The sequence below is a fragment of the Hemicordylus capensis genome, chromosome 1 (assembly GCF_027244095.1).
Source record: "Hemicordylus capensis ecotype Gifberg chromosome 1, rHemCap1.1.pri, whole genome shotgun sequence".
Lineage (NCBI taxonomy): Eukaryota > Metazoa > Chordata > Lepidosauria > Squamata > Cordylidae > Hemicordylus > Hemicordylus capensis.
In genome coordinates this window covers 76,863,553-76,890,854 of record NC_069657.1, presented here as the reverse complement: position 1 = coordinate 76,890,854, position 27,302 = coordinate 76,863,553, and the positions used below count along the sequence as shown (strand labels likewise).

The 27,302-nt window shown below is 42.5% G+C and overlaps 1 protein-coding gene across 8 annotated transcripts in view; it reads left to right on the top strand.

Moving 5' to 3' along the window:
• The window catches only part of SIPA1L1 (signal induced proliferation associated 1 like 1), a 320,297-nt gene that overhangs the window by 204,607 nt on the left and 88,388 nt on the right, over positions 1-27,302 (top strand). For all 8 annotated transcript variants that reach the window (XM_053311160.1, XM_053311170.1, XM_053311211.1 and 5 more), the window contains one exon: positions 1,940-2,114. In XM_053311160.1, coding sequence (XP_053167135.1) covers positions 1,940-2,114 — 175 coding nt within the window. The remainder of the gene's footprint in view (positions 1-1,939; positions 2,115-27,302) is intronic.

The following is a 27,302-nucleotide window of genomic DNA, read 5'->3' as shown; positions in this document are numbered from 1 at the left end:
ACTATTTTTGTATTCGTGAATAACAGGGTTGGGTCTCTGTTGCCCGACTGCGGGTGCCAAGATGTGGGCCACCTATGTGCCAGCGTGGTGTAGTGGTTAGAGTGCTGGACTAGGACCGGGGAGACCCGAGTTCAAATCCCCATTCAGCCATAAAACTAGCTGGGTGACTCTGGGCCAGTCACTTCTCTCTCAGCCTAACCTACTTCACAGGGTTGTTGTGAAAGAGAAACTCAAGTATGTAGTACACCGCTCTGGGCTCCTTGGAGGAAGAGCAGGATATAAATGTAGTAATAATATTAATAATGATGATGTGTAAATTGTGTGGACTAAAATTATTTATCATAGAGATATCAGAATAATATAGGTAAGATGTGCCGTCGAATTGGTGTCGACTCCTGGCGACCACAGAGCCATGTGGTTGTCTTTGGTAGAATACAGGAGGGGTTTACCATTGCCTCCTCCCACACAGTGTGAGATGATGCCTTTCAGCATCTTCCTATATGACTGCTGCCCAATATAGGTGTTCTCCATAGTCTGGGAAACATACCAGCGGGGATTCAAACCTAATAGAGCCCCCCAAATACCAAAAATATCAGTTAAAATGACCACAATAAAATGTTTCTAGACATCTGAAGAGCTTGCTGCATATGGTTTCTTAACCATTCTTGCCACATTAAGAGCGCTTTCATTTCTGCCAAATGCATAGCTCCCTCCATACCAGATATGACTTGGCAGTTATTCAAACTGGCATTCTAATGAATTTCTTAATCCTGCTAACTGCATATTTCTTTAGAACCTGAAATACTAGTTGGTTCAGCATATTTGTAGGTAGAGTGTAGTGCAATTGTAAAAATCAAGGAAATTAGAGTTCAAATGTATTCTGCAAGCAACAGGGTGCATTATAGTTACTTATGTTTTATTTCACGGTATGCTGTTTCACAGAAGTTCCTGTTACCTTAGATGCTGTAGAGAAATTAAGACATACACTGGCTCATCCCTATGCTTTATAAATCTCCACTGAGTAGACTCTGAACTCTGACTGTGCTACATTTGTTTAATGAAAATCAGTCTCTCCCTTTGAGTGTTGCTTCACTTCTGTGATGTTGCCTGGAGTCTAATACAAGATTAAATAAAGCCTTTCAAATGAATGCTACCTATTTTCCCTACTGCATTTAGCAAGTAAAAGGTTCTTTAATATCATTGCTGGCTTAGAACTAAATCTTATTGCAGTTGGAAGTCCCATTGCATCAACTCAAGTTATGTGGGTTTCTTTTTCAGACAGCGCCTTGCTCTTTTTACGTTTTCCCCCAATCCCAGCCCAAACCATGCATATGAAACAGAAAGCTCTTTACTCTCAATATACCACTAGTATTTGGGGCTCTAAGACCCTTATGTTTCTGTGATGTGAGAGAATCGCGAGGCTCCTATTGCTGCAATAAATTTGGGTTTAAAGACACCCTTCTAAATGTCTAAAAGTCTTAGTTTCTGTCATTCAAAAAATGTTTGACCATACTTTGACTGGTTATTTTGATAGACTAACCTTAGCAAACTGAAAGGTAAGTTGAGGAAAACCTAAAAAAACAAAAACAAACCTAAAACTAGTCACAGGTAGACATGTTATGATAAAGTTTTAAAGTTTGTCTTTATACAAAGCAATGGTTTATTGTTTTAAATAGAGGCTATGTTATTTGACTCTCTTTGAATTTTGTGTCATTTTGGAAAAATTAGAATACCAATTGCAGGTGATGGGCTTTGAAGTAATTTGAAATTCAGCAGATTTAATGTAAAGTACTGCTGTTTTAACCTTCATCACTGACTGTTCCATGTTAAAGGGTTAAAAAAAGCAATGGGAACTTATGGAAGGAACGTATTTAGTCTTTTAATGCAGTGTAAATGCTACATATGATGAAATGCAAACTTTGAATTTCTGTGTTTACAGCTAAGCTATCAACTTAAAGTGGGGATCATGTACTGCAAATCTGGACAAAGCACAGAAGAGGAAATGTACAATAATGAATCAGCAGGCCCAGCCTTTGAAGAGTTCCTTCAGTTACTGGGTGAACGGGTTCGGCTCAAGGGATTTGAAAAGTACCGTGCTCAGCTAGACACAAAGAGTAAGACATTCTATTATTCAAATTAATATGATATAGTTACTGCATATACCCGTGATCAGCAAGTGTAGAGCGCCTTCTTCTGCACAATCTGCACGTTAAGGTCATCCGAGGAGGCCCATCTCCAGTTACCACCAGTTTGTCTGGTCTTGACTCAAAGGCAGGCCTTCTCTGTAGCTGCTCCTGGCTCGAATCTGAGCTCATTATTGGCCTTCAGGAGAGCCCTTAAAACCTATCTGGTTGGCCTGGCCTTCCAGGGTTTTTAAACTGTTATAAATGTTCGGCCTGGTTCTCCAGGTTTTTTAACTGTTTAAATGTTTCAACTGTTACTTGGTTTTATGCTGTTTTTATAGTTTTGATTTTAATTAAGTGGTTTTAATTGTCTTTATTTTGATGTAAACTGCCCTGAGCCATTTTTGGAAGGGCGGTATATAAATCGAATTTTAAAAAAATAGATTTGCCACTGGAGCATATTAAAAAGTGGTGAGAAGTGATCAGGCAGGTCTCTATACTTCCAGACCCCTTTTCTCTCTTCTCAGTATGATATCTGTGGGGGGGAAACCCATCGTTGCAGCTGAACTTTGTTTCTGAATTTCTTCTTCTGAAACACAAACATTATTTGTTGACTTGTTAGCTTTTCATGAAAGATGAATGGATTGATTTTATGCGATATCAAGTTTTATAGTTTGTTTTTCCATTAGTGCTTGCTTTCTCTCGCTACTGCTGAACTTTAGTTGTGCTGTTGAGCATCATCAGTGTACCTGGTGCCTTATGAATACTAGAAGTAAAAGGCAGGTTCCTGACCCCAAGAGCTTACAATCTTAATTACTTTCTATGTTTTCTACATAGTTCTCCCTACACTAGTGAAGTTCTTCATAGTAATGTTGCTTGCTTTGTTCGTAAATTGCATCATTTCTGAAATGCATTAGAAAAGCGATCTTTTTGCCAAGATTCTGAAATACCTGTAGTTCCGTAGAAAAAAATACAGTGAAATTACTGCTGAGGCTGATATTTATCCTGTAGTAAACACTTCCCCCCCTGTGTGTTCCTTGTTTAAAAACCACCTACACGTGTGACCTTTCTTTTTATGGTGTTTGGAATGACCCATAAGTATTGAGGTCCACAGTTTTTTCACTTTTCAGCGCTGGAAATTAAAGAATGCATCATGGAATCAGAAAGGCATTAGCAAACAGTGCAATGAATTTCCTGTTGCCATGGTTTTGCTGTTGCTGACGTTATGACTATAAGCAGCAGAGAGCAAAACTATTAAAACATGAAATAGCCTAGAATCCTTAAAAGCCAATTTGGTATATTTAGAAACTCTAATAAATGTCAGAATTGAATATACAACATTGAAATTACCTTTTCTTTTGAATTTAAGTGACCATCCCCAGCCAGTGCCATACAATTTACTTTGTCCCCTGCAACATTAGGGCTCTCATGTGGGAAAGTATTTAAGAAGCTGGGTAGGAGAATAATGTTGATTCTTCAGATGAATGATGAAGGTCTGGCTTTTAAAAAAAGTCTTCCTTCAAATCTGAACTGTGGCAAAATGCTGCTGCTGTTCATTAACAGTTCACTTTGCTTAAATACCTTATCAGCATCAACCTTTTATATTTTACAAGAACCACTGACTCTAGGTTCTGCATGAACAAACACAAAATTGTATGGGTATACACAAGCAATAAGTCTACAAAATGAATTGATGTGCATTTTAGAGTTGCTTAGAAGCCTACTAAATTCACTTTATTTTTTATTGATAAATTTATATTTCGCCTTTCATTAAAACAATCCCAAGGCAGTTCACACAGAAAAATTAAAACAAGACTATAAAAATACACAGTTAATATATTAAGCTAAAATATAAAAACATGAATCTGACTGAAAAGATTTAAAATACAAGCATAAAATAACCATACAAAATAAAATATACAAAGAAGCCGTAGTAGAGACAGTCATAACAGCCAGGGTAAAAAGCCAAGATTTAACATGCTTTCTAAAAACTGTGATGGAGACTGAGGAGCAATTACCCACCGGGAGAGCATTCCAGAGTCTGGAGGCAGCAACAGAGAAGGCCCTGTCCCAAGTGCATGACAGCTGAGCCTCCCTCATTGTCGGCACCTGGAGCAGAGCCCCCTCCGATGACCTGAGGAGTCATCTCCTGAAGGTAGTGAAGATGCTACCTTAGTGTTAGTTTTGATCACATTTCTCCCTCTGTCCCCTTTCCACCCCTCCCCCACATTCCCAAAGGAGATAACTTTCAAGAGTAAATCATGTTGAAAACGTTTTTGCAAAAGTACTGTTTTGTATCTGAATATATGAAGCTGCCTTATGCCAGGTTAGATTAGGGATGTGCAGAACATTTTGACAGCGAAATGGGCTGTTTTGAGTTTGAAACAGAACGAACTCAGGTACAAAACAGTACTTTTGCAAAAACATTTTCAACATGATTTACTCTTGAAAGTTCGTGTTCGTTTTCTCTCTCTCTCTCTCACACACACACACACACACACATACACACACACACACCCTTGGTGATTGCTGTGACTAGCACTGTGTCTGGCCTGGAAACTAACTTGTGCTTCACTCACTGCTCTGGTCTGCTCTGCAGTCTGCATTGCAAACTGTACTCAGTCCAAATGTGGCTGAAATAGTTGTAGTTGAGCTTATGGCTATGCTTGCTGCTAAGTAAGGATGCTGCTGTGGCAGCTGTTGCAATGCTAGGAAGTAAGGAGTCATAATTGTGTGTAAGAGAGCAACTTGTGCCAATGATGTTACTGCAGCACAGGCACTGTGGCTCGCATTGGATTCTGGGTCAGTGAGTCTATTTTGACCATTTTGGGACTGTGTTTGAAATGTGTGTTTTGTGTTGGGGGGGACAGATTCCCTTTTACTGTGTGCTTTTGCATTGTTTTTCAAAGCAGGGCTGCAAAATGCATTGGAAATTGACATGCTACCTTTTGTGAACTCTGTGACTGCAGCTTGTTCTGACCATAGGGAAAAATGGGGAAATTTGAAGCACCCAATTTCCCCCCATGGGTAGCTCATCCAACACACCAAAGTGGGTTGGGTGGTAGGGTATGACCATGCAACCCACAAAAGAAATGGGCAAGCAGGTGATTTTTATTTATTATTTATTTATTGAATTTATATAACACCCAATATCAAAATCTCTAGGCGATGTACAGAATTAAAACAATATAAAATATAAAACATATAATATACATAAAAGATTAAAAAAATCATAGTAGATAAAAAGACATTAAAATTTATCACCCATCATACCCTACCACCCAGCCCACTTTAGTGTCCTTCGGATCTACCCATGGGGAACAATTGGGTGCTTCGAGTTTCCCCTATGGCTGGAAACGTTTTGAATTGTTTCATAGAAAAAGGTGGCTTGACCACTGTTTTGATTATACATTTTGGAAGTTTTGCATTTCATTCCAAGCTTTAAAGAAAACAGAAAAATCCGTTTTGTACACTTCTCTAGGTCAGAGGTGCTGGTCTGTCTAGCCTAGGATTGTCACCCCCAACCGACTGTTGCTCCCCAGGGTTTCAGGTAAAGGTGTTTCCCATTCCTGTACCTGATAAAGTTTAAATGGAGATGCTGAGGATTAGTCTCCGGATTTCTGCATGCAAAGCATGAGTTGTACCACTGACCTATGCCCCACTCTCTATAGCTGGTTATCTATCTTGATTAAATGCAGTTGTGATTGTGAGAACACAGCCTGTATTTCCTATATATCACGTCATTATTTTACTGAGCACTGTAGATTAACATAAGTAAAAATACAGGCCCCTGTCCCAAAGAGCTTCCAATAAAATGTAGTATATTTCTTTTTAATTCCAAATACTTAATTTTAAATCCTATATTTAAATGCTTAAATTTATTTCAATTCTTAAATTTGGGAACTTATTAAAATTCAGTATATTAGTGCTTAGATAAGTATCTTAGAGAAATGCTGTCACACACTAAATTTATGCTTGTTCCTTATAAAATGCATCATTAAGAAATTATGATAATGATGTACTTGCAGTGTTCTGATTTCAGTTTAAATAATGTTATGAAATTTCTTTATTTCAAAAATAGGTTGATTGTTTTATTTGCAATATTTATTTTTATTTTGTGGTGCTATCTACAAAAAAAAAAAGTATATAAGATTCTCTTCTCCCCCACCCCCAGCTCACATTCTTCATGCAACAACCACCCCCCCCCACCTATATATTGGCAATGTAGATTTTTAGAAGTAATCTTTCTGTTATAGTATGTGAGAGTATGGTTTCATTATTGCCAAGACATGAGTATTTCATGATAAGGAATTAAGACCTTGTTCATAGTCCTTTGCTGGTGCAACTCTGTTAACTTAAATGGCAAATGGCTTGCAGCAAGTCTTTGAGAACGGATTTGCCATGATTTATAGTAGCTTATGTATCAAAACAAGAACTATTGGGCCAAAAGTGGTGAGTATTCTAGACTTGTAGATCTGTAAGGCTTGTCAGTATAGGAAGTCTTGAATCCATGATAGAGAAGAACCTTTTCACAAATACTTACTACATTGTGAAATATTTTTATTTATCTCCTCTGCTAGAAAGACAAGAAAAACATCCGAATTGTCAGTGGAAAAGATAGTGTCCTGACGTTTTGCTGCTGTTCTTCTTCCTGGTTTGTTGTTGTTTTGTCTCCAGGCTGATTGTAAGAACTTGCACCTGGGCAGGGGTGTTCACAGACTGAGGTCTGGTCTGAATTTGTACCGGTCTGTGGTCCAGCAAACCAGTTTAGCCAGACTGCAGACTGGTCCAGCGGTTTGAGGTGGTGCCAGGTGTGTGTGTGTGTGGCGAGCGGCACCTTTTAAAAGTAAAGACGCAGGTCCTTACTAGTGTGACTGCTGCTCCAGGCAGCTTTCTGCTGCTGTGGCACTCACCCTAGCGGCTTGTGCAAAGCGGTGGCATGGCTCCGTCACTCACTTGGCCTCCACTCATCCATGGAAGCCAGGTTAATAATGGAGCCATGGCGCTGCCCAAAGCAGGCTGACCATGGTGGTCTTGCTGACCATGCAAATGGTCTCCATGCATGTGCGGAGGCCAGGTGAGTGACAGAGCTGTGCTGCCTCTGCGTGTGTGGGCTGCTAGGGGGAGCGCCGCTGTAGTAGGAAGCTTCCTGGAGTGGCTGCGCCCCCACCCCACCCCGGCACCACTTCAAACTGCTGGAGCAGTCTGTGGTTCAACCCAACTGGGCTGAACCAGTTTGCCATTTGGACCAGACCTTGGACTGCAACCCATGCATACCCCTACACCTGGGTCTGTGTGCTACAAGGTGTCAAGGTCTTGACCGGACTTGGCTGCACGCTGTCGACATATAGTTTGACGAATGTTGTTTTTCAGCAGTGAGTAGCTGACTGACAACGTGATTTATAGTTCAAGCCACAAGAGCTCCCAGCTGGCAGGGATTTAAGGCTTATCAGCCCTCCGAAAGAGGCATTTGCTTTTCCTAATAGTCTCCAATTGATCCCTGCGTCTCGTGACACGCCGCTGTTGGAGGTCAGCGGGGGTTGGTTGCATAGCTCTTCTTCCTATTGGTCTTTCACGATTTCTGCTGCCTCAGGTTGTTGTGCCTGCTCAGAGTCATTATCCACAGCTGTTTCATGAACACTGACAGCCGGGCTCTGCCCCTCAGACACTCCTGCATCGCCTGGAAAGTTGACAGCTTTCCCTTCCTCCTCGCTGTTGGAGATCGAGGGCGTGACACAAGGGAGGAACTTGCAGCCACTGTAACTATAAAAACCACATGGGGTCAGTCATGGTGGGTGGGATTATCTATCTATCTATCTATCTATCTATCATATTTTTGTACCACCTGATATGTACATCTCTAGGTGGAGTACAAAATTTAAAATAATATTTAAAAGCCAATATAGATTAAAATACACGAGACACAAAAACAATAGCATAAAACAGTTATTAAAATAATTAATTCCAATTAAAAGCCTGTGAGAGCAGGAGGGTCTTCCTGAAAACAAACAGAGAAGGAGATGCTCTTAGTTCAGCAGGGAACATATTCCAAAGCCCTGGGGCAGCCACAGATAAAGCCCGATCCTGGGTCACCACCAAATGAGCCGGTGGTAACCGTAACTGGAACTCTCCAGAGGATCCTAACAGATGGCAGGGTTCATGACAAAGGAGGCACTCTCTTAAATAGCCTGGACCCAAACCATTAAGGGCTTTATAGGTAATAACCAGCACTTTATATTTCACCCGGAAACATATTGGCAGCCATTGCAGTTCTTTTAAAACTGGTGTTATGTGGACCCTTCGTGTTGTCCCAGAGACCAATCTGGCTGCCACATTCTGTACCAGTTGTGGTTTCTGGACGATGTACAAAGGCAGCCCTATGTAGAGCGCATTACAGCAGTCAGGCCTGGAAGTTACCAGCATATGTACCACTCGTTTAAGGTCATTCACCTCTAGAAGTGGACATAGCTGATGCATCAGCCAAAGCGGATAAAAAGCACTCCTGGCCACTGCCTCAACCTGAGAAACCAGGGAGAACTTTGGGTACAGGAGCACTCCCAAGCTATAAACCTGATCTTTCAGGGGGAGTGTAACCCCATCCAGAACAGGCAGATCTAAACCATCTCTCAGGTCCTCCCCCCACAGTCAGTACCTTGCATCTTATTTGGATTCAACTTCAGTTATCCCTCATCCAGGCCATTACTGCCTCCAGGCAAGCATTTAAGGAAGATATTATCCAAAACTGCTTGGAGCTGAGAGGCCACCACCCACTCAACCACGTTGCCCAACCATGGAAGATTAGAAACAGGTCTGTAATTAGCTAACTCTGAGGGATCCAATGCAGGTTTCTTCAAAAGTGATCTAATAATAGCCTCCTTAACACAAGGAGGCATCCTGCCCTTCCTCAGAGAAGCATTTATAATATTTACCAGACCCTCTTTGATAATATGATATGAGATGTGATAAGCCAAGTTGGGCAAGGGTCAAGGGAACAGGTTGTAGGACACGCAGTCAGAAGCAGTTTGTCCACTTCCTCAGGAGTTACAAACTGTAAATGATCCAATCTAACCCCATAAGAGGAGTTGCTGGACACCTCCACAGTAGATTCTGCAGTAACTGTGAAATCCAGCTTGGCCCGAATATGAGAGATTTTATCTGCAAAAAAAAAGTCATTAAACGTCACAGCAAGTGACCAATGGTTCCAAGTTTAAATTCAAGGGTGTGGGGTACATACTAGCCCTCTCACAACCTTAGACAACTCAGCTGGACATGAATTTGTGGAAGCAATGCGGGCAGAAAAGAATTGCTTCATTGCTGCCCGCACTACCAGCACATAGATCTTCAAATGTCCTCTGTGTTGTGCCCAATCAGATTCGTTCTGAGCCTTCCTCCACTTGCACTCTAGTTGTTTACCTCGCCTCTTCAGCTTCCGTTGTTCATCCGAATACCATGGGGCTGTCTTTAAAGCAAGTCAGAGATGATGCTTAGGAGTGTGCTAGTGAGTTCATTATTCCATGTTTGCACCAGAGCACTGACAGAATCACTAGTAATGTGGGATTGAGGGCTTGAGCAAGATATGCTGTTGCTGACATAACTCCCCCCACCACCACCAAATATAGTGTTGGCTGATATAGCTATGTGCTTTGGTTTACTCACCTGGAGATGGGGAGATGGGTGGTGTTTGGTTCTGGGACAGTTATTCCAGTGGTGGTGAGGAATAAAAGAAGTTGTGGCATTCACAGCATATCAGGCTGGGACCAGGAAAGGAAGATCAGAAACGTAATATATATTACCCCTTATAGCTCCTCTGCTAGCTCTTTGACCTTGAGGAGCATTACCAACCTACCATAGAACCTCACTTTGCTTCTTTGTAATGCCAGGTTGGTTTAAAACAAAAAATAACCCCGGAAATCATCCATAATTTGATTGTGGATGAAGGAGCCACCCTGGTATGCTTTATGGATACCTGAATGGGGGAGGCTGGTGGTCCAATATGGTCCCAGCTTATCCTGCTAGCATATTCCATTGCAGAGCAGATGAGAGGATGTGGGCGGGGTGGTGGAGTGGCTGTGGTCCATAAGAATATTGTTGCCCTTACCAGAATCCCTGTCAGGGAATTAGCCATTATTGTATATGTGTGCCCCCGTTGTCATGCCTTTCCCTCTGCTGTACTGGAAGGCAAATTCAGAAAATCCCAATTGCAAAGAGACTCCCTATGACACTGGGGAGGTAGAAACCGCAGAACATGTACTCTCTTTTTGCCCCTTTTACAGAGAAATGCAGGTCAGGTTTATATTTCCGCTATTTTGCAAGTACCCTGGCCCAAACCATGTCTGTACCCAGTTGCTGCTCTCAGATTAAGACCCGGGCTACACATATAACACCGCACCAAATTCATACGGTTATCTATTTTGTAAATTATGGTTCTTACATTTATATCGATTGCATTTGATTTTCTAAATTGTATATATGAATTGTGATTTAGTATCTATAAAAAAATTCTTTTGAGTATGGTTAATATGTTTTATATGGTTTATTAGTTTTCCACTGCATTTTTCTTCATTTTACACGTGTGTGTTTTCTCATTTGTGGGCCTGTATTGCCAAAGCATTGGCCTTCAGATGGGCTCTGTGCTGCAATCCGTCGGATTCAAGTCGTGTCTTTCTCCATTTGTCTATCTGCCTGCCTGCCTTGAAAATTCAGCCCCTGTAGTTCTTCTTTATTCAATGGGGCTAAATTAGAAGTGGGTTGGAGAGGACACTTAGGAGTGATTGTGTCTGTGTTTTAAGCCTCACCTCTGGGGAGGTCCATCTGCCGTTGCCACCAGCTCAGGGACGGGCCTTCGCCGTTGCTACCCCAAGGCTTTGGGATGCACTCCCTGTTGAAATAAGACATCCCATCTCTCCCCATCTCATAACTTTTTAAAGTTAAGGCAGTTAAGACACATTTCTTCACCCAGGTTTTTAATTAGACTCAGATTGTAACATTGTTTTAACATTTTCATTTTGTTTTAACTGTGCTGTTTTACTGTAAACCACCTAGAGGCAGGTTTTGAGTGGTATATAAATATGTTAAAGAAAATAAATTTAAAAAATACTGTGCTGGTAAACTGATCATTCCATATCAGGGCATCAACGGAATCACCAGAACCAACTTAAAAACTTCCAAGACTTTTCAGAATCCTATTGGATCCAATAACCTTCTTGGGCAGACCATTCTAATATCAGCTCACCAATTGTGGTTGTGAGTCCAGTCTTATCCAGATGGTAGTCTGTCCATGACAATGGGAAAATCACAGGATTCTGCACTCACAGAACACAACTCTGATCAGAGCAGAAGACCAAATTGAGTGCATGACCAGCAACATGTGTTGGTCCTGAGACCACTTCAGATAGGCTCATAGTTGTCATGGCTGCTATGAACTTCTGAGCTGCTCCTGGCTGATTGTTATCAAAGTGAACATTGAAGCCCCCAACCACGATCAACTGGGCAACTCCAGTACCAACTCTGGAGACCAAGTCAGTCAATTCAGTTAGCAATTCTGTAGGGCAACGGGGTGAACAATACACCAACAGAAGCCTCAATCTGTCCCTAGTCCCAGACTGAATTACACTCAATCAGTCAATCATCTTTATTACAGTCCAAGACCAGCGTAAGATAAAGCACTAGAGCATGACTAGATTGAATCGAAACCATAAAACTATGTAATTTTAAATTTCTGCTGTAATGCTAGGAAGCTATAATCATCTGTCTATCTATGTGTGTATACACATAAAATACACTATTAAGAATTATTACATAAAATTAATAGAAAATGGAATAAGAAAACAAAACAAAAGGGGGGAAAACAATTAAGAACCTGTATTAACCATCTCCAACACAGCATGACACAATTCGGCCACCAGATGTGAGACATCGGGTGTGTGTGTGTGTGTGTGTGTGTGTGTGTGTAAAGAAATAATTTTATATAAAACTCATCTGAGTTATTTGGATATCTAAAAACAAGAGGAGCAATAAATCTAAGGCACAAATCATGATAAAAAAGCAATACAAAAGCACATGACTGACTGTTTCAACATCGCCATTCCCACAAGCACACAATCTCTCCAAATAAGGGGCCATTCTAAGCCTACCCTCTAATACCACTGAGGGCAACATATCCATCCGGGCTAGCATCAGGGCTCTTTTGTGGGTTGGATATGTGTCAGATTATACAGATAGTTGGATGATTTTTGCAAGGGCTTAACTGTTCAAAACCTCCTGTAGCTTGATGCCCGGCCTAAATCTATCTGGTGTTCCATATTGATAATGTACTGCTTAGGGATCACCCTGGCATTATAGCCCAGGGGGAGTAGAAATTCTATAGACAGCCCATATAATTTTATCTTTTCAGTGATTAAGAGTGTCCAATCAGAGGAGTAGTCATCCTTAAATATTAAGGGAGCTAAGCCAGAAAGAAAAAAAGATCAATTTCAGCCAGAAGTTGAAAATATAAATCCAGGCAGAGGACTCCAAGTTTAACAAACCAGCTTCCAATCGCAGTTTGACATTTGACACACAAAAGGGGGTTGAAAAAATAGCCCTGAGAAATTTGGACTGGATCCTTCAAGAGGACGAAAGCCACAATATATGCAAATCTGTGAGTCATAAAGAAGCTATGAAATTACCTTAGTCTGAAAGACCTTAATGGCAGCTGGAACATATCTGCCCCCTGAAGAAAATAAGAATCTCAGAATCACAGTAGACCTCTGAGCATTTGTTATGATGGCATTAATTTGCTCTTTCCAGCTACCTGTCTGTCATGGGCATGCTGGAAGACTCCGAGGAGGAGTTGGAGACGGAGACAGAGTTAAGAGCAGAGGAGGGTGGGCAAGGACAGGAAGTTGCAAAGGAGACTGGGTCCCGACGCACATGGAGTCGAAGATGAGTTAGAGCCGGGTGAGGCAGCTCTTGTGGAGGAGGCACGACCGGTCTCAGCTGTGGAGAGGTGCCCATCCAAGAGACAGCAAGAGTTAAGGAGCTGCATGCGTAGAACAACAGGCAAAGCTGCTGACTCAGAAACTCTTAATTAACAGTACTGAGGGTCAGCCTATTTAAGACGCCTGTAACATAGCTACCCCGCTGACAGCAACATCAATTTCCTGTGAGCTAATTGGCTGTGTTTGTGTATTACCTTGACCGTGTTTGGACCCTGGACTGTGTTGACTTTGCCCGTGGATTTCGCTTTGGACTCTGTTTGGATTTATTGGATTGACTCAGACTGGACCTGGTTTGGAGAATTTATTCCTGTTAGACTTTGCTGTTCTGCTTCTGCCTCTGTTACGCTTCATCTGGTTAGCCTTACAGATTTACGACACTGTCATCTGGAAGATGTCCTCCAAATATTTATATTGCAATGTCTTTGCTATATCAACCCTATTAATTTTCCATTTATGCATAATAGGTTTCTTAGCAAACATTACAACCTCAGTCTTCTGATAATTGATGGAGAGCAATATTTCATGACAGTAGTCAGCAAGAGCTCTTAGCATTTTTCTCATCCCCACCAGAGACTGTGACAGAAGCACAGCATCATCTGCATAGAAAAGGATAGCTAGGTGTCTACTGCTCAATTTAGGTGGGTGAAATTCCGGATTAGAAAGTCTGTCCACCATATCATTAATATAGTAGTTAAACAGTAGTGGGGCTAATATACAGCCCTGCTAGACCCCCCCCCCTTTCTGCTCTAATGGGGTTTAAGCATCCCTGCGGATTGCAACGCAATCTTAAGTGAGAGCCCCTATAAAGATTTTTCTTATTAGCAGAAGTAACCTTCGGTTGATTGAAGGATTTGATAATTTTCCTGTGGTTTTCATGAGATTATCTTGTGATAGTCTATCACGAGAGATGTGATCAAAGCTGCCTTGAAATCAACAAAGGTAGCATACAGTGCACCCTTCGGCTTGTTCTTATACTTGTTTATTAGATGCCTCAGGGCCACACCTTGGTCTAAGGTAGATTGTCCAGCTCTGAAGCCAGCCTGCTCATCTGCCAGTACACTTTCTCGGTCAATCCAATCAAGGAGCTTCCAGGATACGTGTCTGGCATAACATTTACCAATTATGGAGAGGAGGCTAATTGGTCTATAATTAGCTGGATTGGTTTTATTGCCTTTCTTGAAGATTGGGATAATTATAGCTAGGCCCCAATGGTGAGGGATACATACAGTCTGATAGATAGATGTGAAGAGTGATGCTAATACTGGGGCCCACCAAGCCATCTTAGACTTTATCAATTCAATGGTGACAAAATCACCACTGGGTGCCTTCCTGGATCTTTGTTACCCAACCAATTCATTAATCTCCCCAGGAGTAACTGGGAGCCATTCTCGGCTGGAAGAATCCTCCCTATAATCTATAAATATAATATAAAATAATATAATATAAAGACAATCTGGGCTGGCCATAAGGTGAGCATGAAAATGGGATTGCCAAATACCAGGTGGAATCAGTTAATAGTCTTGGATTGCTCTGGGGCTTATTCTCTTTCTGACTAGTGACCAAAATCTAGAGGCATTTTTTAACCTAGAGGGCTGTATCAGCATCTAGCAGGACTCTTTCATTGCTAGTTTTTTCTCATGGTGAATCAGATTTTTATGCTGTTTTTTCTGGGCCATCACTGATTGAGAAAATGCTGATGGGGGCCTGCTTTAAATAGATTAAGGTCTTTAACCGGCTGTTTCTTAGCTAGTACACATTCATGTTCAAACCTTGGTCTGAATCTGTTATTATAGAATGAAGGACCTGGTCGCCTCTCAGTAGTGAGGGGCCTCTGTAGTTGTTGGATCAACGTTGGTTAATGGTCCAAAATTTTATTTATTGAACTGGCCTTTAGAATATTAGACATAAGGTGCAACAGTTCCTCTGGCTCAAGAAGGTCGCTCAGACCTTTATCGGTCTCAATTGTCCATCTGACACGAGAGCGGGAAACAGTATCGGCATAGACCAGGGTTGGTTCCTCCAAGATAAAAACTAATATTGCAATCTGGGGATCTCAAACACAGGGTCAAGGACATATGGTCACTTTCCACGCTCAAGTCAACTTTCAGGAGCAGGAAATAATCAAGCACAATCCTGGAGACTTCAAAATAGTCGATTGTACTAGCTCGTCTCCGCCCCAACCCCATTTTGTGGACTTGCCTGGTAAATCACCTTCCAATGACCCATTTAGTATGAACATATCAAGCCTGCTAATAAATTGCATCAGGCATGAGCCTGCATAATTACTAATCAGATCCCTGGAGGTATGCTTCTCTAAAGCAGCTCCTTTTGTGTGGTTAGATTAGATTAGTATCAGTTTGTGACTCCTGAGGGATATGGACAAGCCTCCTTCAAGCAATTTGCCTCACTACCTGTCCTCTTGATCCCTGCTCGACATGGTTTATATTATCTATAAGGGAAGTTATTGGAGAAGGCCTGGCTAATGCCTCTCTGAGGGAAGGCAGGATACCTCCTTGTCCCAAGGAGGCAATTATTAGACCACTTTTGAAAAAAACCTGAATTAGACTCCTCTCAGTTAGGCAACTATAGGCCTGTTTCCAACCTTCCTTGATTGGGTAAGGTGATTGAGAGGTTGGTGGCTTCTAAACTGCAGACGGTCTTGGAGGAAGCAAATTATCTGGACCCATTTCAAACTTGCTTCCGGTCAAGCTGTGGTGTGGAGACAGCTTTGGTCAACCTGTTGGATGATCTCCAGTTAGGAGATCATCTTTCAGTACCATTGGCCATGGTATCTTTCTGGATCGCCTGAAGAGGCTGGGAGTAGGAGGTTCTGTTTTGAAGTGGTCCACTCCTATCTCTCAGGTAGATTCCAGATGGTATCATTTGGAGACTTGCTCTTCAAAGCAAGAGCTACTGTATGGAATCCCGCAGCTCGTTCTCACCCCACATGCTGCCACCTGTTTGGCTGTTGTCCTCGCAAGGAGGGGGGTGGTTGGAGCCGACGTGCACTCTCCCGCCAGACCTCAGTGGCACCATCACTGCCTCCTTGACTTCCCTCTCTTCCTCCTTGGCAGGCTGGCTTGGAGAGAGGCTCCCCCTGCTGTGCTGTGCTCTGTTTTGCCCTGCCAGGAAATCTCGCAAGACCTGCCAAACATGGGATTAGCGATGGGTACATCTAAGATACTTATAGATATAGATAGATTCAACTCTCCTCTACAATTTTCCCACCAGCAACAGCTGCATTCCAACTGACCTTAACTATCACAGGCTCCACTTCCTTACCTGCATATGGAATTCCATGGTGCTCCTGCTCTGTTACCTCCGATTGGTAAAGCACTGTGTGGACGGGGCTTGCCACGTACCATTTACCATGGACCACCTAAGTCTTTTATATAGAGAGAAGATAGTTTAATCACAGCTGGAATAAATTGATATCTCCTGGCCCAATAAAAAGAAAGAACGGCCATTACAGATCTCTGTGCATTCAAAAACTCATAGTTTAAGTAGGTATCCTACTACCTGACACTTGAAAATAGGAAGTGGTTTTAGATCTGCCTATTCTGGATGAGGTTACATGCTTCATGAAGGAACACACTATTTATTTATTTATTTATTGAAAACCTTTTATACTGCCCAAAACTTACGTCTCTGGGCGGTTTACAAAGAACAAAAACAAAGTAAAACATTCGTTAAGACAAAAATGGGGGGGGACATGCACATTACAGCAATTTAAATTTTTTAAAATAATATTTTAATACAGCATTAAAACAATTAAAACAACATTAATTAAAAGCCTGGGTGAAGAAATGTGTTTTTAAAGACTTTTAAAAAGCTGTCAGAGATGGAGAGGCTCTTATTTCACTAGGGAGCGCATTCCAAAGCCTCGGGGCAGCAGCGGAGAAGGCCCGTCCTGAGTGGCCACCAGACGAGCCAGTGGCAGCTGCAGATGGACCTCTCCAGCAGATCTCGGTGGGTGGTGGGGAAGAAGGCGTTCCCTTAAATACCCAGGGCCCAAACTGTTTAGGGCTTTATAGGTTATAACCAGCACCTTGTATTTTGCCCGGAAACATATCGGCAGCCAGTGTAGCTCCTTCAATACAGGAGTAATATCATCTCTTCGAGATGACCCAGAGACCAGTCTGGCTGCCACATTCTGGACCAACTGTAGTTTCCAGACTACGTACAAGGGCAGCCCCACATAGAGCACATTACAGTAATCCAGTCTGGAGGTCACCAGCAGATGTACCACTGTTTTGAGGTCTTTCACCTCAAGAAACGGACGCAGCCGGCGTATCAGCTGAAGCTGATAGAAGGCACTTCTGGCCACCGCGACAACCTAGGACACTAGGGAGAGGCTCGAATCCAGAAGCACCCCTAGACTGCATACCTGTTCCTTCTGGGGAAGTGTGACCCCATCCAGAACAGGCAGATCAAAATCATCTCTCGAGTTCCGACCCCGCACAATGAGTACCTCCGCCTTAGCCGGATTCAGTCTGTTTGTTATCCCTCATCTAGCCCATTGCTGCTTCCAGACAGGCATTTAGGAAGGTTATGCCCTCTCCGATGATGCTGTCATGGAGAAATAGATTTGGGTGTCATCAGCATACTGATAGCACCCTGCACCTAATCTCCTGATGATCTCTCCCAGCAGTTTCATGTAGATATTAAACAACATTGGAGATAATATGGAGCCCTAGGGAACACCATACAAAAGTTCAGATTTTGAAGAACAGCAGTCTCCAAGGGAAACTATCTGGAACCTGCCCGAGAGGTAGGAGCTGAACCACTGCAAAGCAGTGCCTCCAAATCCCAACCCTCCCCCCAGACGCTCCAGAAGGATACTATGGTCTATAGTATCGAAAGCCGCCGAGAGGTCCAGAAGGACCAACAGAGTCACACTTCCTCTGTCAGTTGTCAATTGGAGATCATCCATCAGGCCGACCAAGGCAGTCTCCACCCCATAGCCAGCCTGAAAGCCAGTTTGAAATGGGTCAAGATAATCAGTTTCATCCAAGACTGTCTGGAGCTGTGAGGCCACCACCCTCTCAATTACCTTACCCAGCCATGGAAGGTTGGAGACAGGCCTGCAGTTGTTCAAGTCCAAGGGGTCCAGGGTAGGCTTCTTCAGAAGCGGTCTATTAATTGCCTCCTTAAGACAAGGAGGCATCCTACCTTCCCTCAGAGATGCATTTATAATCTCTACCAGGCCTTCTACAACAACCCCCCTGCCAGATAATATAAGGCCATGTCGGACAAGGGTCAAGAGAACAGGTGGTCGGCCACAACATTCCAATCAGCTTGTCCAGATCCTCAGGAGTCACAAACTGGAACCAATCTAACCTAATCACAAAGGAGGAGTCGCTGGACACCTCCACATCAGACACTGAGGTAATTGTGGAGACGGAGTCTAAGTCGGCCTGAATACGAGAGATTTCCCCCCACAAAGAACTCATTAAACACATTACAGCGGGTAATCAATGGTTCCAGATTCTGATTCAAGGGAGGAGGGGCACTCACTAGCCCTCTCACAACCCTGAACAACTCCACCGGACATGAACTTGCGGATGCAATACGGGCAGAAAAGAATTGCTTCTTTGCTGTACGTATTGCCTGAGCATAGGTCTTCAAATGGGTCTACCTGGGAGCAGATGTTGTGTCTCCTCTTGTCTCTCCTGCAAGCTTCTGTGGGCTGAAGTCACTGGCAGAAGCCTATATAGCCCTAAGCAGGCACCTCTAGGCAGCTGGAATGCAGGAAACTGCCAAGTCACTCTCCTCCCTGGCCCCAATCCTGCAAGGCCTCACCTCAGCACAGCAACCAGTCCTGGGGGGCAGATAACAGACAGGGGGGAAGCAGGACAGACAAACAGGCAGGCACCCAGTCTCAAACCCTGGGGTCTACCTGGGAGCAGATGTTGTGTCTTCTCTTGTCTCTCCTGCAAGCTTCTGGGGGCTGAAGTCACTGGCAGAAGCCTATATAGCCCTGAGCAGGCATGTGGCCTCCCACATGTGGACTGGAAGTACTTCTGAACCCAAGCCTCTTCCTGGTATCTCAAGTGGAGGCAGTGGCCAAAAGTGCTTTTTATCAGCTTTGACTGATATGCCAACTATGTCCATTTCTGGAGGTAAATGACCTTAAAACAGGGGTGCAAATGCTGTTAACATCCAGGCTTGACAATTGCAATGTGCATTACATTGGGCTGCCTTTGTATGTAATCCAGAAATGGCAATTGTTGCATAATGTGGCAGCCAGGTTGGTCTCCAGGTTTGCCCGAAGAGACCATTTGAATCCCATCCTCAGATAATTACATTGGCTGCCAATACGTTTCTGGGTCAAATACAAAGTTCTGGTGATTACCTACATTGCCCTGAGGCCAGGGTATTTAAGAAAGCACCGTCGCCTTCATATACCCCACCACCTATTAAGATCATCGGGGAGGTCCAGTTCTAGTTGCCACCAGTGTTTTTGGAAACTCGGAATTGGGTCTTCTCTAGGGCTGCCCAAGGACTCTGGAGCATGCACCCAAATAAAATCAGAGCCTCCCCATCTCTGCTGGTTTTTAAGAAATAACTGAAGATATACCTTTTTAATTACATCTTTTAGTTAACAAGTTTTAAAGTTTATTTTGAGATTTTAAATTGTTCTGTGTTATATTATTCTTGATTTTAAATTGTTTTTAGTGTGTAAACTGCCCATTTTTATACCACCCCATATTGGGTGGTATAAAAATAATCTAAATAAATACATCTTCTGCCAACCTTGCCCATAAATTTCTTAGGTTGTAGCCCATTGATTTGATGCTGTCATTCCACTAGGTAGGCAGTGAAAGGAAGAGAAGAAAACAGTAGGGCTTCTAATTAAGTTGAAGACTAAGGAAAGTTGATCTCCACTAAAACTACTTTGCTCTCAGTGACTCTTTTGGGTTAGAGATCTGGTAAGGGACCATCCCTGGGAAGAAGATATAGCTTGGTTCTGACTCAGAAATTTAGACCTGGAGAATGTCAAGAGTCACATTCAGAGTGATGTGTTAGGTGCAAATAAAGCAGACTTGCACAGTTTGTGTCTTGCCAAGCTGAACACCGACCACCAGCCACATGTCCACCAGGAGTTGAATAAATCTCCTGTTTCTTGAAAAAAAACCTCAGTTTTGGGGATAAAGTCTTAACAGTCATTAAACCATTATATTCCAAATCAGAAGCAATCATACACACAAATGATCTAGATTCATTGGGGCACGAAGCAGGGCTGCCCCAACTCCCCAGTGCTCTTTGCTATTGCAGTTGAACTACTAAGCTGACGTAATGAAGAATGACACAAAGTTAAGGGAGTTCAGATCAGTGGCAAAAAAAACATACTCAACTTATTTACAGATGACATATTGTTTTTATCAATATGCCATGGGAAGCAATAACAGCAGTCAAGGAAATATTAACACTTTACAAACAAACAGCTGGTCTAGAAGTAATTTATCAGGTCAGAACATATATGCATCAACATTTGTTATAGAAGAACAAAGGAAATAGCAGCAAATGTCTCATTTAAGCTTACAGTATTAGGCTTCATATATCAAGGGGTGATAATTCCAAAAGATCTATAGCAATTCAGGAAAAGAAACATAACCCTCTTTTCCAACAAATCAAAAAGGATATTAAGTTAAGTCAAATTTAATTTGGTCATAGACCGACACAAAAGGGGGGAAAGGAAAATGCATAATACAGTGCATAATGAACCACACGTCTTAGATTCTGCATTACAAATTCAGTAAAAGCATTTAACAAACATAAGTAGTACTAATTAAATCAGTTTGATCAACCTTTTCCAAATAGTACAAGTATAGCATAAAACCTGACCACACTGTCAGTAATCATCCTGCGTTGGTAGGATCTGCATTTGCAGACTCTGAAGTAGGAGCCAAGATGGGTTTACAGACTGATGGATATTCTTGAAAGAGGAAACCAGTATCAGAGGTTAAACTTGATACTATTCTGACTGGCAACCAATCAGCTTGGATTCAGAAGAGTCAAATTCATTCCTTTGCACATCCACGTTGCTACAGAAAGGAGAGGCTACTAGATCTTTGAAGGTCTATGAAAATTTATGTTTCTCGTCAATTAACAGAACAAGAGGGTAGCTTCAAGTATATGCAATACCCTCATTTCTGAATCCTTTGGTTCCTCAGGAGGGCTAAAAGCAACATGGGATACTGATTTAGGTACCTATCTTGAAGATACTGAATGGGAAGCAACTTTGCTGAAGCAACCATTTCAAGAAGAGAAGAAGAAAGAGAAAGAGAAGGAGAGGACGACTAGCAGCAAGGTGGATGAATTTGATTACGACAACAATGAATGCACCACTGAGAGACTTTAAAGGCCAAGTTGAAAACAGATCATCCTGGAGAGAATCTATCTATGTGGTCACTAAGAGTTGACTTGGATGGCACTTAATCAGTTAATCAGTCAACCATTTCAAACCGCATCTGCTCAGATAAGGGAGGCAACATTAAAGGCTGCACATAGATGACATCTTATTCCAGCCAAGATGCACTATATCACTAAAATGTCATCCCTGTTCTGCTGGCAGGGATTTAAGAACAGGGGTGTGCATGAGACCGGCGACAGTTTGGTTCTAATTTATTTTATTTACTGTTAAATTTATACCCCGGCTTTATTTATTTATTTAACATATTTTTATACCGCCCAAAACTTTTGTCTCTGGTTGGTTTACAACAAGATTAAAAAAGTAAAACTTTAATTAAAAACAAAAACAAGAAATTTAAAAACAAGAAATTTAAAACACAATTTAAAATTTTAAAACAATATTCTAAAAACAACATTAAAACAATCAAAACAATATCAGTTAAAAGCCTGGGTGAACAGATGCGTCTTTAAAGACTTTTTTAAAGTTATCAGAGATGAGAAGGCTCTTATTTCACTAGGGAGCACATTCCAAAGCCTGGGGGCAGCAACGGAGAAGGCCTTTCCCTGAGTAGCCACCAGACAAGCAGGTGGCAAATGCAGACGGACCTCTCCTGATCTCAGTGGGCAGTGGGGTTCATGACAAAGAAGACGTTCTCTTCAATACCCAGGCCCACGCTGTTTAGGGCTTTATAGGTTATGACCAACACCTTGTATTTTGCCCAGAAACATATTGGCAGCCAGTGTAACTCCCTCAATATGGGAGTAATATGGTCTCTCCTAGATGACCCAGAGACCAGCCTGGCTGCCACATTCTGGACCAACTGTAGTTTCCGGACTGCGTACAAGGGCAGCTGCACATAGAGCGCATTGCAGTAATCTAGTCTGGAGGTTACCAGCAGATGAACCACTGTTTTGAGGTTGTCTAACTCAAGAAACAGACGCAGCTGGTGTATCAGCTGAAGCTGATAGAAGGTACTTCTAGGCTGCTGGCTCAACCTGGGACACCAAGGAGAGACTTGGATCCAGAAGCACCCCTAGACTGCGTACCTGTTCCTTCTGGGAACTGTTCCTTCTGGGGAGGCGTGACCCCATCCAGAACAGGCATATCAAAATTGTCTCTCGAGTTCCAACACCGCACAGTACCTCCATCTTATCTGGATTCAGTCTGTTTGTTATCCCTCATCCAGCCCATTGCTGCTTCCAGACAGGCATTTAGGGAGGTCATGCCCTCTCCCGATGATGCTGTCATGGAGAAATAGATTTGGGTGTAATCAGCATACTGATAGCACCCTGCACCTAATCTCCTGATGATCTCTCCCAGTGATTTTATGTATGTAAACAACATCGGAGACCATACAGAGTCCCGAGGGACACGATACAAAAGTTCAGATTTTGAAGAAAACCAGTCTCCAAGGGACACCATCTGGAACCTGCACAAGAGGTAGGAGTGGAACTACTGCAGAGCAGTGCCTCCCACCCCCAACCCCCTCAGATGCTCCAGAAGGATACTATGGTCGGTAGTATCGGAAGCCACTGAGAGATCAAAAAAGGCCAACAGAGTCACACTTCCTCTGTCTCTTCCCAGTTGGAGATCATCCAGCAGGCTGACCAAGGCAGTCTCCACCCCATAGCTAGCCAGTTTGAAATGAGTCTAGATAATCCGTTACCTCCAAGAATGTCTGGAGCTGGGAGGCCACCACCCTCTCAATTACCTTGCCCAGTCACGGAAGTTTGGAGACGGGCTTACTGTCAGTTACTCAGCTCTGAGGGATCCAGTAATGATTTTATTCATTCATTCATTCATTCATTCATTCATTCTGTACACCGTCATCTCTGGGCGGTTAATAATAGTATAAAACAAGTTAAAATACATACAAAAACTTAAAACAATTTAACAATTTAAAAATCAACCATGAATTAAAACCTTAAAATTTAAAGAACAGAAAAAGCTTGGGTGAGGAGGTGGGTTTTCAAATGCTTTCTAAAAATTTTCAGAGATGGGGAGGATCGTATCTCAGCAAGGAGCACATTCCATAGTCTCGGGGCAGCAATCGAGAAAGCCCATCCCCGTGTGGCCACCAGCCGAGCTGGCGGCAGCTGGAGATGGACCTCTCTGGACAACCTCAATGGGCGGTGAGGATGACTAGGAGGCATCCTGCCTTCCCTCAGAGATGCATTTATGATCTCTACCAGGCCTTCTACAACAACCCCCCTGCCAGATAGTATAAGCCATGTTGGACAAGGGTCAAGTGGACAGGTGGTGGGCCACACCGTTCCAATCAGCTTGTCCACATCCTCAGGAGTCACAAACTGACTCCCTACACAACTGACTGATAACTCCCTACATAACTGACATGACTGATTCCCTACATAAAAAGGGGTTCAGGCCAGGTTCGCTTCAAAACGGTTCTGCACACCATTATGTAAGAACAGTTTTATTCTCTTTCTTTTATGGTGGAGTTGCCCGTATGTGAAAAGCAATCTGCAGCAAATTTTTCCAATGGTTTTTGAAGTAGTCCAACTCAATTTTCAGCCTGACCCAATGTTAGCTTTTATATCAATTTACAAATGTACTCTCAAAGATATACCTCATGAAGAACTAATAACATTGTTGCTAGCTGCAATCAAGATATGGGTAGCTAAACACTGGAAATCCTTAAAGAACATGTCCATTGAAGATTGGTTCAATAGGGTTGATTGGTTCAAAATTTCAGATTGCATTATCTGAAAGGCTAACACATCAAATCAGGTGAGCTAGAGGAGTAACCAAACAAGACAAGTTCTTGGAAATACAGTACCCATTTATTGAATATGTCAGTAAGGGGCAGTCAGTTTGTAACCTTCCGTCCACTCAAATCAAATTTTGGAATGATGTTCTTTCTTAAATTTGGTTTACAATAGTCTCCCATCAAGTTGTACCTGCATGCTTAATGACCAGCAATAGTTTAACACTGGACTTGAGTATATTTGTGGTTTTCTTGGTTGTTATCTTCTTTTGTTACACAGTTTTTACACATGTACTGTGCTTGTTGAAAATAAAACAAAAAAAAATTAAACTCCTGTTGCTGCTACTTGCCTAAGTACTGCAGAACAGGGAAATATTATTATTATTATTATTATTATTATTATTATTATTATTATTATTTCTTGTTTACACAGTCAGACAGGTGTTATTAACTGGTTTGTTTTATCCAGACATAGAGTCCTTCCCAAGGACCTGGGATGGCTGAATTTTATTATCAATGTTGTTGCTGTTATTATAGATACCGTCGCAGAATATAGGCTGTTCCCAGTAAAGTTGCTTTTTGTAATTGGCTGATGGTGATTTCTGTGGCCCCTATGTTGTTGAGGTGCTCTTCAAGTAGGGATGGGTCCGGACCGGTCCGGAGGCCATTGTAAAGGCCTCCGGACCATCCGGACTGGTTCGGACCTGGCCGGTTCAGTCCAGGTGGAGGGGGTTCCTTTAAGGGCGGGGAGGGTTTACTTACCCCTCCCGCCACTTGTCCCCCTCCAGCGCTCGTATTTATTGTAAGAATTGGGGCCGCAGGATAACTCCCTGCCGCCCCTTGCCCCTCTGCAATGCAAAAGGCTCCGGCAAGCCTTTTGCGCACGCGCACGTCGCACGCGAGCTTCACGTCTCCCCGACGCCGGAGGCCCGGGCCTCTGGCGTCGGGGAGACGTGAAGCTCGCATGGGACGTGCGAGTTCGCAAAAGGCTTGCTGGAGCCTTTTGCATTGCGGAGGGGCAAGGGGCGGCAGGGAGTTATCCTGCGGCCCCAATTCTTACAATAAATACGAGCGCTGGAGGGAGACAAGTGGCGGGAGGGGTAATTAAACCCTCCCCGCCCTTAAAGGAACCCACCCCGCAGTGCTGGACCGCAGCTGTGCGGTTCCGTGCACACCCCTATCTTCAAGTTGTTTTGGAATTGCACCTAGGGTGCCAATTACCACTGGGATTACTTTGGTCTTTTTCTGCCACAGCCTTTCAATTTCAATTTGTAGATCTTTGTATTTGGTGATTTTTTTCTGTTTCTTTGTCTTCTATTCTGCTATCCCCTGGTATTGCTATGTCGATTATTTTAACTTGTTTTTCTTTCTTCTCGGCTACAGTTATACCTGGTGTATTGTGTGGCAGATGTTTGTCTGTTTGTAGTCGGAAGTCCCATAATATTTTTGCATCTTCATTTTCTACCACTTTTTCAATTTTATAGTCCCACCAATTTTTGGCCACAGGTACCTTGTATTTTTTGCAGACGTTCCAGTGTATCATCCCTGCTACCTTGTCATGCCTTTGTTTGTAGTCCGTCTGTGCGATCTTTTTACAACAGCTGATTAGGTGGTCCACGGTTTCATCTGCTTCTTTACAAAGGCGGCACTTGCTGTTTGTTGTTGACTTTTCGACTTTTGCTCTTATTGCATTTGTTCTTAGTGCCTGTTCTTGTGCAGTCAATATTAAACCCTCTGTTTCTTTCTTCAAGTTGCCATTCTTAAGCCATTGCCAGGACTTGGTGATGTTTGATTTTCCACTTATATTGTGCAAATATTGACCATGCAGTGGGTTATTTTTCCATTTTTCTGCTCGGTACTTGACTTGTTTTTTCTTGTAGGCCTGCTTTGTTTCAGTGGTGTTGAATAGTTTCTCATTATTGACCATTTTAAGTGCATCTTTTTCACTGTCCTTGATATATTCTTCAAGGTCTCTTTTCTCCTCCTCTGCTGTTTGATGGACTTGCAGCATGCCTCTTCCACCTGAGCTGCGATGGAGATATAGCCTATCTACATCTCTGCGGGGGTGCAGAGCATGATTGATGGTCATGATTTTCCTGGTCTTACGATCTAGCGTCTCTAGCTCTGCCTGGGTCCAGTCTATTATTCCTGCAGTGTATCTGATAACAGGTATAGCCCAGGTGTTTATGGTTTGTATGGTGTTCCTGCCATTGAGTTTGGACTTGAGGATTTTTCTAACTCTCCTGATGTATTCACTTCAATTTTTTCTTTCAACTTCAGTGTGTGCGATGTTATCAGCCTGGAGAATGCCCAAGCATTTGTAAGGTTCTTTCTCTTCCAGGTTCTTGATCTTGCTTCCATTGGGCAGTTCTATTCCTTCTGTTGTTATTTTCCCTCTGTTCATTATTAATGCAGCACACTTGTCTAGTCCAAACTCCATTGCTATATCGCTACTGAATATACGGACAGTGTTTAGCAGTGATTCGATTTCTGACTGGGAATTTCTATACAACTTCAGATCGTCCATGTACAGCAGATGGTTGATTTTACTTGATGTTTTAGATGTTTGGTATCCGAGACCTGTTTTGTTTAGTATTTGTGAAAGTGGGGTCATGGTGATTACAAACAACAGAGGGGATAGAATGCCTCTTCTAATGCTAACCTGTCCAACTGTCTCGTCATTGATTGTTAACTGTGTACTCCACATGCTCATTGCTTTTTTAAATAAATATCTGAATGTTTTTGCTGACACCAGTTGTTTCTAAACATTTTAGTATCCATGTTTGAGGCAATGAGTCGAAGGCTTTCTTGTAGTCAATCCATGCAACACTTAGATTTGTTTTTCTTCTCTTGCAGTTTTCTGAAATCATTTTGTCAATCAGCAGCTGGTCTTTTGTGCCTCTGGTGTTCAGGCAATTTCCTTTCTGTTCAACTGGAAGCTGTTTGCTAGTTAATAAGTGTTGCATTACTTCATCTGCTATTATTCCAGTTAATAATTTGAACATGGTTGGCAGGCAGGTTATCGGTCTATAATTACTTGGAACTGCACCTTTTGCTGG